We start from the raw sequence: 17666 nt of genomic DNA, 5'->3' as shown, positions 1-17666 counted from the left end.
TGAATTTGTTACTCCACTCAGTTAAGCTGTTTACTTTTAGACGGAGCTGTAGCGACGGACTTAGGTTATTTTCTAGTGAAACTCAGAAATGTGACTTTAACAGTGCGGCATGTTGTATTTGAACTCCATAATTCGTCCAGTTCGTTTCTCACAAGGATTCGTTAAAATATTCTCAGAATTAATATTTAGGCTCCTTTGATATAATAAAACAGATGAATGAAAGAAAATTTAGGAAAAGCGGGTTCTCTTACTTTGCAGATGTACTGATAAACGGCTTATATTTCCTTAATTTCTGAGGTTATATATATATATATATATATTATAGGAAAAGTTGTAAGAACAATACAAAAAACACCAATTTTGGTCAAAATTTTTTGCGGATTGTGCTTCAAAATTAAGGAAATGAGAAGATAAATTGCAGTAAGCTCGCCAAAAAGTTACCAAAAGCTGTGGCTCCAAGAAAATTCCAACATAAGCATATTCAGTAGTTATGAAAAGTGTGGAAATGGAAAAAATTATGTATATTTACAAGTTCGATTAATAAAAGCTATATGCTAAATATTTTCGGAAATTTTAACACAGTATTTAAAAAAACAAATCAATTGAATGAGGTAATATAATTGGCTATATGCGAAATAAAAAGTAAATTTAAAAACACAGTAAAATATTAATCGATTGAGCAAAGTAAATGGCAAAAAAATATATTATAATTAAAAAGCGGAAAATGGTTAATTAGCCCAATTCGAGGTCCATTTTGGCTTTTCAAGGGAAATATCTAAATGAACATCGAACCAAGCTAACCCCATTACGCGTTTCGCCGAAACAGACAATTGAAACTTTGCGCTACAAAATTTTTTAATTAATTAATTAAACTGCCTAAAAATTTTTTTTTAGTCTCAATTCTCTGTTCCAATTTTCCGACGCGTCCGCATATATTGACACATTAAGGTGTAAAAAAATGTAAATGCAATTCCGATGTACAGCAATAATAAAAATAGAAATAAATAGCGGTAGAAATAAATGTAGTCAAAATATACAATAACGTACGGGCTAGACCTGCAATATATATATACATAAATAATTAAATTCATATTAAATTCAAATAAAGTAACCTAATACTTGTTGGTTTGGTTACTATATTCAAATAAAGTAACCAAATAAGTAACCTAAATAAGACCAGAAGGTACACTTTGTGCTTCCAACTCAGCCAACTACTTGTATCAAGATAACCTTATAAGCTGAAATGAGTTTGTTTAAAACAATAAATTACAACTATAGCGATAGCTATGCTGAGTCTATAGCTATGTGATATATTTTGCTGCAGGAGTTTCCTCCGTTACTTCTAACTTTACAATATCGTCGATGTTTGCATAAGTGCTATAACTCGATAGATACAAGTACCAAAACTAATCAAGTAAACTAGTTTCATTTAAACGTCTCAAGAAACTGAAAAAAAATGAAAAAAGAAACAGCCCATATACTGCTAAAACCACAGTATAAAATTAACTGTAAAAATAGGGGAATACAAGAAAATAGAAAATTTTCATTTCCTAGCATATCTTCTTCATTTTTTTCTGTATTTGTGCTATTTCTTTTCTGTCAAACAGGGTGTGATATTTGAATTTAATTATTACTACCAATTAAAGAGAGTAAAAAGGATTCTGATTTTTTCAACTTATTTTAATATAATATTTTTTTGCTTATGTTCAGGATTACTTAAATGCTAACTTAAAACTCTGCTGAATCAATATATTATTACGATTTGTTTTATATATATGCAAGATATGACAATATGACGGAGATTTATTAGAAAATTAAATTTAGTTGGAACAAATTGGCAATAATCCTTTAAAATCCTGATTTTAATCCTAATACAACCCCCTTCAGAGCATCTATACTACGCATGGACCTTATAGTCCATGATACTACGTCACTGACGTCTCTCTTTTCCTGCAAGTTGTCTGCATTACTGTAAACTTTTGCCCAATCACTGTCCGGAACTCAAACAAAGGAGCCGACGTTATAAATAACTTCAACTACTTAATACACTTCACAACTGGAGAGTTAAGATCAACGCCAATAAATCTCACTTACTCATGCTTAGTAAAAGCAGAAAACGTCATTCAAATTATAAAACTTTACTTTTATTTGATGAACCTCTTCCTGCAGTGAATAAAGCAAAACACCTTGGTATCATCATTAACCTAAATCTTTCTTAGACTCCACATAGTACTAGTGTGCGTAGCAAAACTTTCGGAATTATGAATAAATCTTTTCCTGTTATTGGAAAATATTCCATTTAGCTTACGTACAATGCATATCTATACTGCATGTATTCGACCAGTTTTTATGTTACGCTGCCCTTACCTGGAACACTGCTATAAAAAATCAAATTCATCAGCTTCAAGTTACGCAAAATAAATTTTTTAGCGTAATAATGATGGATGCAGACTTTCTTGTTCGCAATTGACTCTTACATAAAGACTTAAAGATTAAGTAAACTGCGGACTACATAAAGCGGACTAATGATAAATTTTTTATCATTACAAATGACTTTGTCAGTGATTCGAAAATTTTCAATTATGAATTTCTTCAAGAAGCTGGAAACATCAGATATCTTGTTGCTCATATTATCACGGACTGTGACCAAAACTTCGCCATTTAAGTTTACCTCAGTGTTAGTTGAGTCATAGTATTTTGTATCTGTATGATTTTCACTTTGATTATTTGTATTGTAGTATGTTTATTTTTGTAACTTGTACTCTATTGTAATCGTACCATGATTTTAATATTTTGATCAAAATAAACACAATTCTGCGCTCCCAGGAAATATTAAAAAATTTGTATGCCTTGTTCTGATGTTACTGCCCGACGTGTGATAAAGTCACAGAAAAAAAATGGAGTACACGCTATAATAATAAAAAAAGAATAAATTTTGCATAAAGGCATTCTTATTAATATGATGGCATGCAAAGGAAGCATTATCAATTGTAAGTTTTATTATTTGTTGTTATTTAATTTTCTAGCTGGTCTTTTTATTCACCGTAATGACTGGAATATTAAATATACTGAAGATACCATTTTTATAATATTTCGATAAACTGCATAACGATTCCTAAGTTTTTAAATAAAATATTTTTCCAGTTTTCACTTGTCGTTTCTTTTTTTCAACAACCAGCATTTACATCAAGTAAAAATTAAATATATGCATTCAAATACTGAGCTTCCTTCTGATCTTTATGCTTATTATTTAAAAGTAACTCATTCTTCAACATTACTTGCTTCTTAGATCATATATATGTGGTTAAGACGTAGTTTATTGAAAAAAAATCGGGGGGTATGAAGGGGTACTAATGCAGCGGAAAGCCCTGGTTTTCAAAGTTATCTTAAATCATTAAAAAATATTGAAAGCAAGAAACTACAGAATAAGATAAATATTTAGCCTTTTCATTTCGCTAAGTATTTCTTCTTTTCATTTCAATTCCTTTTACAAACATCGAAGTTCAGAGATATAAACTGGAATTCAGACTTTCCTTTCGATTATAAAAATATTTTGAAACTTTAATCTACAGAATCTTGTCAAGAATTTGATGAAAATGTGTTAATAAAGTTTTGCGAAGCATTTAGAATATTTGCCTATGAAAATATGTACAGGAACTTGAAAGCAGATTCGGTTGGTTACTTGAATATGGCAAGGTATACAAGGGTTATTTACTTAAAGGAAGAGATTGCTTCGTAGAGGAATTTATAAGGGAAATTGGCTCGTATTCACGTTACCCATGGAAAAACCTCTAAAGCCAACCATGGGACAATTCGTTCGCCTGGGTTCGAACCTAGATCTACGTACTAGTATTCAGCAGTTTCAACCAGTCAGCTACTGATAAAGCGGAACTTGAAAACAACATCCTGTTTCATAATGCAAGGTTTCTTTCAAGCCATATTGTTTCACGGAACCTAAAAGATATCTGAAATTTAGTATTAACGAAAGGGATTTTATTTAACATGCTATTAACCACTATGCTATAACATTCTACGGTAACATCTATTTTTTACATAAATCTGAGAAATTTTCTGTTAACTAAATTTTGATGTTCCACATTTATTGTATATGATGTTATTGGTAAACATAATTCTGTTTGTAGTTTATAATGCAATGATAAATAATTCATCAAATGCTTAAAAGCAGTTTGAATATAACATTTTTATGTCGAAAATTCTGTGAAGCAAAATGCTCGTACATTATCTTTATTGGATTCCTGGTTAACGTAACATTAAAAAAAATTTCGTCAACGGTTAAAATTCATGGTTCAGGTTATGCTCAAGAGATAATGACATATTGGTCAAAGAGCGCTACAGTAGACGATGTCTCGTGTCCTACATTATGTATTTCCTTAGCGACACTTTTATGCACATTATATCATCATTTCTATAAGAAAAATGTTACAAGCTGCAACCATAAAAAAGGTTTTGCTTTAAAAAATAGCAAAGTTAAATAGAAATTTTTGCAAGTGTTAACACAATGTATTTTATTCAATACTGGTAAAGAAATCAGTACTTCTCTTTTCTATAAATTCCAGAGAAAACGTTATTGCTTCGAAATTATGTCTCATTTAATTCTTTAAAAACTTACTTTAATTTTCTTCCATTAAATGCATTAAATATAAGCAGACACATGATATTTAAAGATTTAAATACTATAGCATATTTACCAAGTATTTACAATTTTAGGATACTACAGCTTTTAGTCTTTCAACTTATAATTTTCGCAATTTTCAAGGAAATACATAATAAAAAAATATGTTTAAAAAGAATTATGTAAGCTCATTATAAATATTTAGAAATAACCATGATATTCTGTATACAACAGCGTTCTAAATGAAAGAAATTTTCACATTAAATGTGAAGTTTTATCTTTTGTTTTAGTATCTAAGAAAATTTAATATTCGAGATTAAAATAATATAAAAAACTCTGTTTTGAGCAAGCATATACCCATGTCATACGAATGGCATAAAAATTGTATGATGGCCGTCTAAACTTGCGCGTGATGCTATGATAACTTTCGTTCGTCTACTATATCACTAAGTATGGAGATATTTGTTAATTGTTTACGCTTTGACTTAGTATGAATAAATTGAATTCTGATTATCCCTTCTGTCTTTCCATAATTTGTTATTTTTCTTTTTACTATTTAATTTATTGGTGCCTTAAGATGAAGCTGGGTCAATTAACAATTAATAGTATTTTGTTCTTATCATAAAATTGTTGTTTGCGATATGAAATCATAAATTTAATGAAATTAGCCATTATTTAACCCAAGACTGATTTAGACTTCTCAGCAAATATCGTTAGAAGCCAGTTTATGTTTTTAGTGTTTACTACTTCAAACTAGGCCCACCAGCGGCCGAGCGGTAAAGACGCTGAAGACTGGTAGTTCGGTCCGAGGTTCGAATCCCGCGAACGGGCTGGCTGCATGGGCGTTTTCGTGGTTTTCCCCATGTGTAACGTATATACGAGCCAGTTTCCCTTAGAAAGTCCTCCACGAAAGGCATCCCTCCCCTTAAGCAGATAGCCCTAGTGCGCTTTGCCATAATTAAATACACACACCTACTTCAAACTGTTTAAAACACTCGAACACTTTGCCAGTTCATCTAGAGAAACAATCAACAATTTCCTCAAAATTCTTCGCATTCTTGATGGGCTGGAATTTCCATAAAATGACCTACCTTCATACTTATCAGTTGTGAAATTTATAAGCAAAGATGTTTCGTGAACACCTCAAAGGATAGTCATGACCATTCAGAAGTTTAATTCAAAACAAAAGCAGCTAACATATATGATATTATTTCAGTTACATCAGTGGATAAAATAGCTTTAGTATGGTACCGAAACTTAAATGGAATAATTGTAATTCCGGAATAGGAAGTTGAGCTACCTGGTTTTTGTTGCCAAGAAATGTAAGCTTCATTTTAACTACTTAATGATTTCACTTGGCGAATTTTAATAATACAGATGTCATGACGTGATGACCACGCATGCGCAGTTTAGCCGAACGGCCTGCAACGCCTCTCTCTCATGAGACTTACTAGAGAAGAGTAGTTAGTAGGTAGTAGCGAAGTAACGAAGGAAATGTGTTGTATGTCAGCTTAGATGCAAGATACGAAGTGATACTTGTGTGTTCATCGTTTGTACTTATTATTTTTATTTGTGTGTTAATAAAGTTTTGTGCCGTTAAAATGGCTGTTTTATGCAACGCACACAATACGATACGTCTACGGTAGGAAGTAAATACATATCCAGAAGCTACACGCCCAAGAAAAAGAAGGATATGACAGTGGTGTCAGAACAGGAGGATATGTCATTCTGCAAAGTTCACGGATAAATGCGTAAGTGAGTCTTCAGAAAGGTAAGAAATTTGTTGAATTTATTTTGTGGTAAAGTGGAATTCAAGGTTACATAAATGGCTGAAGAGCTAACGAAATCTAAGAAAGAACGGAAAGTTATGCGTTCAGCCATTACTAAAGTAACAAATGCTGTTGAATCATTTATTGCAGCCGGTAACCTTGAAGACCTTGAAGAATCACTGCAAATTTTAAAAGTAAAAGCTGTTTCTTTGAGAGCGTTAGACGAAAAAATTAAAACTTTGACTGATGTTAATGACATTGAAACCGAAATCGAAAGTGCCTTGGAATACGAAGAAAAAATTGCGAAATGGAGCTTTAGAGGCACAAAATTATTGAAAGAAAAAAGAAATAGCAATAATTCGCTAGTTTCTAATGGTTCTTCTAATGATAGTAACAATTTATCTATTTCTGGTGTCGATAAAAGTTCTGATTATAATGTTAAATTGCCGAAGATTATGATTGATAAATTTTATGGGAATGCTGAAATGTGGCAGACATTTTACAATTCTTTTGACACGGCAATAAATCAAAACGAAAAACTATCTAAAGTGGATAAGTTTAATTACTTGCTTAGCCTGTTAGGCGGTGCAGCTTTAAAAACAATAGAAGGCTTTTCTTTATCTCCAGAAAACCACGACGAAGCTTTTAAAATTCTCAAAGAGAGGTATGGTTGAAAAGATCTCCTTATTAATTCTTACATGCATAAACTTACATGCATAATTATTTAATTTAATTAATTTAATGCATTTATGCATTCTTACATGCATAAATTTACTACCTGTCCGAAGTTCTAATGACATTAATTCTTTGAGGGAATTATATGATACCTGCAACGTACAAGTAAGGTCACTAAATTCGATAGGGGTCAAGACCGAATCGTATGGAAAGTTACTATACCCTTTGTTAATGAAATGCATACCTCAGGATATAACGCTTGATTTTGCTCGTCAAAACGCAGATGAGGAAACTTTTAATGTCGATAACCTCATGAAATTTCTAAAACGGGAAATTGAAAGTCGCGAACGAACTTCATTAAATCTATTTTATTCTAAGAGTCACGCTAATTCTCTTGGAAGGCATTCACAACCAAATGAAAAGCGAAACAACTTCCACACTCGGAATTCATTCAACGCCAAATTTGGCGCCAGCTATTCCCCTAATGTAAGCAAAATTGCAGTTGTTCGAACTTTCCCTTGCTTATTTTGCGAAAGCGAAAATCATGCTTCGGAAAAATGCGTTATGTCTCCGGAAGAAAGGAAAAAGAGTTTAAGGGCTTCTAATCGGTGCTTTCTTTATTTCGAAAGGAACTGTAGAATAAAAAATTTCCCTTCTCAATCAAAATGTTCAAAATGTAATTCTAAGTATCATAATATATTGTTGCATGAAGATAAGGAAAGGGTTGCTAAAGAAGAAATTAATAATTCTAACGCCGTAACTGCAAAGATTTCTTCTAAATATTTTACTGCGAATCAAGAGGTTAAAAAATTAATAGATGACTTGCCAACCATTAAACTTATATGTGATGGTAAATTAATTAATGCAGTAGCAGATACAGGCACGTAATTAACCGTTGTCAAGACCGACATTGTACCAGAAAAATACCGTACGCCACATGGAAGTGTTATCCTCACGTCAGCTTTCGGGCAAGCTTTAAAAGCTCCTCTCATTAACCTACCTTTAGTAATATATTCTGAAAATGATAAATTTATGTCACATATTTTTATAACATGTGCAATCGTGGATAAGTTATGTAATGATTTACTCTTGTCGTTAAGTGATTTTAATGAGTTAAGGGGAGATGATAAAAGAAAGTTTAATTTTGAATGTAAAAATGTGAACATTGCTACTGATCGTTTCGGTGAAATGCCTTTTCAGGAAACTGAAAATTTTGACGAAATACTTAACCATGATAGGGAAAACCTAATCAATGAAAAATGTAATGAAACTGTTAAGAAGATAATAGAATGTTGTGCGCTTGTATATGAAGATACAGGTAAGGATGATTCCAAAGGTAGCACGAGACACGATCAATGTGTTTCGGATTCAGAACTGTTTCGAGTGCAACAAATGAATGACCCATCTTTAAAAACATGCTGGCAAAATGTTAAGAACGGAAGTAATAACTTTATTGTTATTGATAACTTTTTGTATCATAAAGATAAAGTTCTAGGAGAAAGAGTTTACTAGTTAGTCGTTCCTAAAGAAAGAAGAAAACAAATTTTGGACTTAGCTCATTCTAGCTTATGGGGAAGTCACCTGCGAACCAAGAAGACAGCCGAACGTTTGAGATATTCGTTCTATTGGCCGGAAATCAAGAAAGATGTAAATGAATACTGCAGTGCTTGTACTTCTTGTCAACTTCAAGCGAAAAAGCGTCCCTTTGATGAAGTTCCGATTACGCCAGTAACACGTCCTAAAGAACCATTCCAGGTAATTAATGTGGATATCCTAGGACCTGTAGAGCCAAGCTGTAGAGGTTATAAATATGTTCTGTGTGCTGTTGATCAATGTACAAGGTGGCCCGAAGCGGTGCCATTGAAGAATTTGAATGCCAAAGCAACATGCGATGCATTGTTGCAAATCTTTTCACGCACAGGAATTCCTCAAATTGTTGCTTCAGATCAAGGAACTAATTTTACTGCTTCGTTGACCCAAGAGTTTTTGAAAAGGATCGGATCGTCCCCAAGGTTCTCGACTCCTTATCATCCAAGTTCAAATGGCCTGGTAGAAAGATTTAATGCTGTTTTAAAGGGAATGATACATCATACCGTTAGAGAACATTCGAAAGATTGGGAGAAACATCTACCGTATTTACTTTGGGCTTACCGTGAAGTTCCTAATGCTACGACTGGTGTTAGTCCGTTCCAAATGCTTTATGGAAGACGTCCTAATGGCCCGTTGTCTATTTTAAAATCGTCATGGACTAATGAAACTCCTGTTCCTCATGGACAGTTAAGTTCAGTTACCGGTTATCTGAATGATTTGAAGACGAAATTGGAAAAAGCTGCTGAATACGCAGGACTTACAGATGTTGGAAAGCAACAAGCTTATGCATTCTACCGTAACCGACAGACTCGTCATAAAGAATTCAAGGAAGGTGACAGGGTTATAGTTTTAATCCCTGATAGCCAAAACAAAGTTTATGCCAGATGGACGGGACCTGCTACGATCATCAAAAAGCATACTGATTATAGTTACATAGTACAAATGCCTGACAATTCATCGAAGCACGTTCACGCAAACAAGATACGAGAGTTCAATACCGCTGTGAATAATGTCGGTGTGATATATGATACAGATATTGATTTCGGCGAAGTTGAAAACGTTCCAAGAATTGTTCCACGGAAAGCAAAAGAACACTATTCTAATGAGGAATGTGATTTTACACACCTTGAAACGCATAAGAAGAAAGAACTTATGGAAATTTTAAGAAGGCATAAGAACCTAAGAACTGGTATTCCGAAAATCGCCAATGTGGGAGAACACAGCATCAGACTGAAACCTGGAAGTATGCCAAGAAAGCAGAAACCGTATCGAATACCTGAAGTTCTAAGAAATGAAGTTGATCGACAAATAGATGAGCTATTGCAGCTAGGACTAATTGTTGAGTCGGAGAGTGAATATGCACATCCGGTCGTTTGTGTATCCAAAAAAGACGGAACTGTTAGATTATGTGTGGACTATCGATACCTGAACTCACAGACGGAAACCGATGCCTTCCCGATGAAAAACACTGTAGACCTAATTTACCAGGTGTCAAAGTCCAAATACATCACTCTGATTGATCTTCTTAAAGGGTACTGGCAGATACGACTGAAGCCCGAGTGCCAACTTTTGACGTCGTTTGTGACCCACAGAGGACAATATGCCTCTATAGTTTTACCCTTTGGATTAAAGAATGCTGCCGCAACTTTTCAGAGAACTATGAACAAACTTCTCGCCGAACATAAAGACTACGCCGATTCTTATATTGATGACGTGATTATATTTTCTGATGACTGGAATACACATCTAGAACATCTTAACAAAGTCTTAAGTACGCTAGAAAAGGCAAATTTCACTGTTAATTTCAATAAGTGTGACTTTGCAAAGCATAAAATCAAATTTCTAGGACACGTAGTTGGTTCCGGTTCACACGAACCTGACCCAGAAAAAGTTGAAGCCATACAGAATTTAGAAGTTCCCCGGACTAAGAAAGATGTAAGAAGTATTTTAGGACTATTATCGTATTACCGGTCTTATGTACCCAATTTTTCTGCGATAGCACAACCTTTAACGGCGTTAACAAAAAGAAGGGCTTCGAACGAAATTACTTGGTTGAAGGAACACGATGAAGCGTTTATTCAACTAAAACGTGCCATTTGCAATGCCCCTAAATGTTACTCTCCAAATTTTAGTTTGCCTTTCATCATTTACGCAGACGAATCGGCATACGCTGTAGGAGCTTGTTTAGCTCAACAAGATGAAAACAGTGTAGAACACCCAATAGCCTTCGCTAGTAAAAAGTTGACCGATACACAAAGAAATTACGCTGTTATTGAAAAGGAAGCGTTTGCCGTTTTCTTTGCTCTGAAGAAGTTTGAAGCTTATATCTTCAGTTCTGAGATAGTCATCGTTAGTGATCATAACCCTCTTAGATTTCTCACCGAATGTTCTTCACAAAGTTCTCGTTTACAACGCTGGTCTTTAGCATTACAGCGATTTCATGCAGTGATTACATACCGGAAAGAAAAAGATCATATTAATGCAGATTCGTTATCTCGATTGACTGCCTCTCACTGGAAGCATGACTGACGTTATGAACTATGAACTATAAGATATTTTGACTGTTTAGTTAGATTTTTTTTAGCTAAAATGCTAAATTTTGTTTCTAACGTTAGGTAATGTGTTTAAAGATTTAGCTAGGATTTGCTAAAGTATTATGTTTAATGTTAATGATTGATTTGTATTATCTCGTTTATATGATAACTGCTTATATGATTATGATTATGTGAAGGATTTAAGTTTGAAATGTTAATTGAATGTTACATTCTTTTTAAATGAATAGGATTACTGAATTTATGTTGAAGTAATTTTAATTTAAAATGGTAAGAATTAGTTAATTAAGTTCGAAAATTTCGTGGATGTTATTTTATTTTGTTTCAAGAAATGTTTATATATGTGGATTTGACAGGTCATTGAAAGACGCAATCAAATCTTTTCGAGGGAAGGTGTCATGACGTGATGACCACGCATGCGCAGTTTAGCCGAACGGCCTGCAACGCCTCTCTCTCATGAGACTTACTAGAGAAGAGTAGTTAGTAGGTAGTAGCGAAGTAACGAAGGAAATGTGTTGTATGTCAGCTTAGATGCAAGATACGAAGTGATACTTGTGTGTTCATCGTTTGTACTTATTATTTTTATTTGTGTGTTAATAAAGTTTTGTGCCGTTAAAATGGCTGTTTTATGCAACGCACACAATACGATACGTCTACGGTAGGAAGTAAATACATATCCAGAAGCTACACGCCCAAGAAAAAGAAGGATATGACAACAGATATGTTTAGCTACAGTTTCAAATCACTGAAATCCTTACAATCTTGACATTGTATCAAGTGAAACAATTACTCCAGGAATAATTTAAGCTATCCGCCTCCAATTATATATTAATTGGAAAGTAAATTATAAGATGATAATTTTAACATATTAGCCCTTCCAGAACCAGTTATTCCTTTCCTATGGATTTAGTATATGGCGTATCGCAAAAGATATAGTGTTTTAAAGTTGCAGTAATATTTTTAAAACAGCATTCTTCAATTGCATAATATCAAACCAAAATCTCACTATAAAGCTATAAAGGTTTATCCCGGGTCTAAAGTGACTACGAACCAGTTTATCTTAGATAATCCTGGCTGAAAGAATCCTTTCTAAGGTAGATAATCCTCGTTTGCTTTAACTTACTCAATTTATCTAGTTAGATAGCTGTTATCAGTAAAACAAAGATCAGTCGACCAACAATATTAGGCTCTAACTCTTACGTCACTTACACACAGAGGTAGGGAAAACGAAATATATTCAATATTCATTCCTAAATTGTTTTTCATATACCTCTTTAGCTCCCAGTATACAATTAAGAAGCTGTCGTACACAATGAGGGAATGCATGATTATAGAGAAGAATTTCTGGCTTATCGATTACATTACTTTCACAAAAAGGGATCATAGAAGCTACAGAATTAAACCGTCAGCCATCCAGGTTTTCAGAGGAAAATCAGAGTCAATTATTCGACAGAAATATGCTGAGGCTCTTATATGAAAACATGTGTATAGAAGACTGAATACTGAGAGCTTGATAAGGAAGTAAATTCACACGTAAAATTTATTAGCATCAAATTCAAAGAATAGGACCTGCATTATTAATTGCCATAATTAAACTTAATTTTACTTTTTAAAATTCCATAATAGACTGTATATATCCCATAATAGGGTGTATATATCCCATATTAGGTTCTATAATTTGCTAGTGGGTCAAACATCTATAAGTAAGTGAATAAAACAAATGTTACCAAATTTAGCATATTAGACTAAAGAAAACAAAGCAGAAATGAAAGAAACTGAAGATTTATTGCCTGCTACCCGAGAAAGATTACAGAAAAGATTTGAGTTCTTCCAGTGGGAATGCAAAAATGTATTTCAAATGAAGTAGAAAAATAATAAGAAAATGTAAAATAATTTTCTTAAATCTCAGTAGCTTTACTTCGATTATTAATAATGGAAGCTATTATTTCTAATCTATGTAAGACCGTCGGAGCTATGCCCTTGTCAAACTGCAATGAAGCAAATGCTAAAGAAAAGTAAATATTAAGACGTAACTTGAGTCGTCAATTCAATTATTTTAATTATATTCTAAATTAAATAAATTAATAAAGTTAGTTTAATTATTTCCTCTTTTTTATTATGCACTAAAATGCTATTTTTATTAAGCCCGTTCATTATTAATTCTGTAACAGAAAATTCTCCAAACACTAGCTCTTCTTATTTATCCCATATTTTCTTTTCAACAAAGCCATGTAGATAATAGGTAGGAGATGACTGCAGCAATTGTTGGTCATATACGTAATGATACTTTGGTGATTAGTAGAGCTTTATACAACAGATCGTACCATTTCCATCAGCAGCTCCCTTAGCAAAAAGAATCCGAGAATCTTACACTCTCTTCTCCTTACAACCACCAAGCGAAACAAGCGAAAGGATTTTATGGCCGTCATATTTTACAAGCTTCTATTCTTAACAGAAATGAAGATCATAAACATTCAAATCTTTGTACTGGCAACGTCCTCCATTGAACGCTATACCTACCAGGAAATTTAAATAAGCAATCTCTCTCATATAGTTCTAATGTAGAAATGAAAAACGTATTTTGAATATAATTACTAATTTGTTTCAGCTTTGAAAAACTGCTGTGACTGATTCAGGATACAGTATTAGGGAGAAAAAAACAGTCAAATGCTAATGATGTCAACAAATAAAGAAAAAACTTAAACTAAAGAATGATTGAAATATCTAATTGCATAAATCTGCAATACAAATATGCATTCTTAATAACATTTATAGTTTGAAAATGTATGTTGTAAAAAACTTAACGCTATTCAAAAAATGAAAACTGATGGCCTCGTATGAAAATATCAAGCTAATCTTTTTATAAATGAAATATACTCGTAATGTGATTTTTCTACGTAATCAGTTTTTGATTAAATAAAACTATGTAGTTTTTTTTTCTGATGAGCAATTTGTACTTTATTCTTAACTTAATAAAGTTACTTCTATAATCAACTGAGCATTTTAAATATGGTAGCATTCCAAATTATATCGAGTTGAAGACAAATGAAATTATTGATTATCACCCGACACAGAAACCTCAGTTTTTTCATCTGTTCTTTACTGTTACTGCAAAATACTAGATCTGGGGGACTGAAAAAGAAGACATAGAATTTTTATGCAGTTTATTTTAAAGCTATTTACATTTTTTCGAAATCAACGTAAAAATATCTTGTTCATACCGAGTTATTAAGAATTTTAAAAAAAGTAAATCTTGGATGATTTATTTTATGAATTCGACTTGGATACGACTTTTCAATTATTTTGAAAATGACCGGATATTATATTATTTATATAAAAATTCTTGTATTAATCATATGTAATTAGATAAATGTTTCATAATCGTTAAACTCAAAAATAAAATACTTTACCTCTTTATCAATATATAAATTATTACATGATATTACTAAAAGTACTTACTCAGGTTTTAGTACTAAAATATAATTTTTATTCTGTTTAACCAATTTGTAATATGAACAATGAACATATGTCTTACTTTGCAGAATTAGAATCAAAATTCTTATATGATGTCTGCTTAATTAAATACATGTTTACTGAAAGTTTAAAAAAATCTTACCTTTCCCTCTTGATATGAATTCTTATTAAAAATAAATGCAAGTACTCTAATGAATCTATACATTTTACCACTTTTAATTCCTGCTGCTTAACTATGTAATTCAGTTCCATCAAATTAAAAATAAGGTATTTATTACATTTTCGTACTACTTACCAGCTCGTTTCCTTATATTGATATCTTAGAATTACAAAACGTCTTGAGCATTATTTTTTGCCATGCAATGGGTTGAGTCTTGTTTCGTACATAATAATAAAGGCTTAATAATTTTACTTGATAAGGCTTACTTAAGTTTGTCTTTGGCTTTTAAGTTACTAAGAATTTGAAAGAGCTTCAATATTCATTCCTAAACCTTTTTTGAGATAAAACATACCAAATTCTACAGTATTTATTGAAAAGCCACCATACAAGCTATTTTGCCAATAAATAAATGCTCATTTTAGAGGATGTTTGAGAAGATAGAATGGATGAGAAATTTGCAAAAGGAACACAAAAATGCATAAAAATATAATGAGTGAGAAAAAAAAAAGCATTTATATAATCACACATAATAAAATAAAGAAAAGAATAGAATCAATAGTTCTTCAAAATTAGAGTAACATTTTCTCGCAATTTAGAGCACTTCAGTGATAATGCATCTTCTTAAATTCCATTCATTATCATTATGTCATTCAGAAATAAACATGGTGTTATTATTTTTATAGCTTAAACCAAAATTTATTTGTACCCATTAATAAAAATGATTAAGTTCTATAATAGAAGAACTGTGTAAATACATCTGAATTGGAAAAATATGTTTTGATTCATTTTTCACAAATAAAGAAAATATTTCCTCTCAAATAATCTCTTTATTTAAACTGATTAACCAATTACTATTATTTTGCATTATGCATTAATGAAATATCCTTTACTTTTAAATTTGATGAAAATTAAAAAGCCAACCTGCATGATTATCGTTTCTTGGGAGCCTTTCGTCGAAAGCAGAAGAGAGAGTGACGACAGAAATTATCATGAGAATGAAGAACTCCATCGATGCGAAAGAAATCTTCATCGGTGATGAATCGCTTCTTGTGGTCATTGCGGCAGAGTGCAAAGTGAACTTTGAGCGCGTAAAACCTTGCTTTTAAAAGCTGTAGCCCGCGGCAGAAGACCAGGGGCTGCCACCTGTAAGGTGACGCAAGTTTCAGCGAGACTTCTCTGATTGGAGGAAAGACTCGAGTTTATGGTGGGGCCAATAGGGTAAACCAGATTAAACGATCCTCCTCCGCATCAGGATCAGAGATGGTGAGGGGGATGTTCATATCCTTTTCTTGAAGAGGACAAAGAAAACGAAATTGACAATCTAGTATTTCATGAGGATCTGGCTTGATTCTATTTCAGCTGCTAATTAGTTTATTTTCTAAAATATAAAATATATATATATATATATATATATATATATATATATATATATATATATAATTAATTTTCTCTTGTGTATAAATTAACAATTAAGAATTTTCAGGATTATTTTTGATTTACTGTATATTGAAAAACTTAGAAGAAAATCTTACTCAGTAAACATTTCTTTCATGACTTTTTTTTTACGTTAGAAGACTATAAGGTATTTACTCCCTTCTTTCTGCATGCCTTCGTGCTATAACAGTAGCGCACTCGGCGCGTAGGCGCTTATTCGAGAGGTCCAGGTTCGAGTCCCGGCGAGATCATTGCTCATTTTTCATGTCTTCTGCTTCAAATAACCTAATGATTCTACAGTGGCGCCCGAACTAAAAAAAAAAGGTGGTGGATGATAATTCCTCACCACCAGGATTTGGCAAATGGGTCCCCTAATCCCCAGTCGCCTTTTAAAAGGGGAGTATATAAGGTATTTTCTCCTTCCTTTCTGTGTGTCTTCGTGGTGTAACGATAGCACACTCACAGCGTATTCGAGAGGTCAAGGTTCGAGTCATGGTGAGGGCATTGCTCATTTTTCATGTACTCCAACTACAAAAAAAAAAAAAAAAAAAAAATCCTAGTGACCCTGCAAGATAAATAAAAGTTGGGAACGTAACGTTTAGCCTCCTAATGCTGAAAATACGTAAAAACTGTTCGTTTAGTTACGAAATAATGCCTAAATAAATGTTAAATATGTTTACTGTATTTTTTTATTATTAAGTTAATATTTTAATAAGTTTAAACTAGCCATTTTAAACAAACAAAAAAAGTAAGAATTTCTGAAATTCGGTGGATTAATACTTTTGTAGGACTAACTTGCTGCAGCAAAGACCGTCAACATGACTATCACTATCCAACAGAATGCATTTTTTTTTTTTTTATTTTGTAAATTTTAAAGGAAATACCAGTTAAAATACAACGAGATTTTGATCTTATTTCGATGTGATGCTGCTCCAAGAGAAAAGGTTAAGTATTAGAATTTCTTTAACGAATTCTATGAAATAAGCATAATGGCAAATCAATGTATGTATGTCAAATTAATGTATTACATAAGCAGATCTAAGAAGTCAAAAATGTGAACTCTGTCTTTACTCTTTTATAACGATCTTAATTAATGGTTATTTAATATTAATGAAAAAGAATTTAAATTTCTAACATTTTTCGTAATAAAAAATACAAATCAGTAAAATAAACGTAAAAATCTTTTTAACTGAAAAATTTTATATTTATCGCCACTATGTGACAGAAACATAAAAAGAGGAAAAAGTAAAATCTAAAGTTAGCGAGAGATTAAGATCAACAATTAAAATAAATACAAGCCCAGTAAACTAAACAATTCGGCATCTAAATTTTTGTTACGAACACCGTATGCATGCTAACATATCTATCCATAAAAGTGT

General features: G+C 32.3%; 1 protein-coding gene across 4 annotated transcripts in view; it reads right to left on the bottom strand.

The window, feature by feature from the left end:
• Positions 1-17666, bottom strand: part of LOC118185301 (uncharacterized) — a 274059-nt gene that overhangs the window by 72891 nt on the left and 183502 nt on the right. The window contains exon 1 of one of the 4 annotated variants that reach the window (XM_035355139.2): positions 15775-15925. The exons of the other annotated variants lie outside the window; for them this stretch is intronic. Within the exon in view, the coding sequence (XP_035211030.2) occupies positions 15775-15910 (136 nt within the window). The 5' untranslated portion in view covers positions 15911-15925. Of the gene's footprint in view, positions 1-15774; positions 15926-17666 lie in introns of those variants that run through there. 4 annotated transcript variants of the gene reach the window in all.

Source organism: Stegodyphus dumicola, chromosome X1 (assembly GCF_044657685.1).
Source record: "Stegodyphus dumicola isolate Sdum_Otavi_A_Nest chromosome X1, ASM4465768v1".
In the NCBI taxonomy this organism is placed as follows: Eukaryota; Metazoa; Arthropoda; class Arachnida; order Araneae; family Eresidae; genus Stegodyphus; species Stegodyphus dumicola.
The sequence above is the reverse complement of the archived record's forward strand: the minus strand, read 5'-3'. Positions and strand labels throughout refer to the sequence as shown.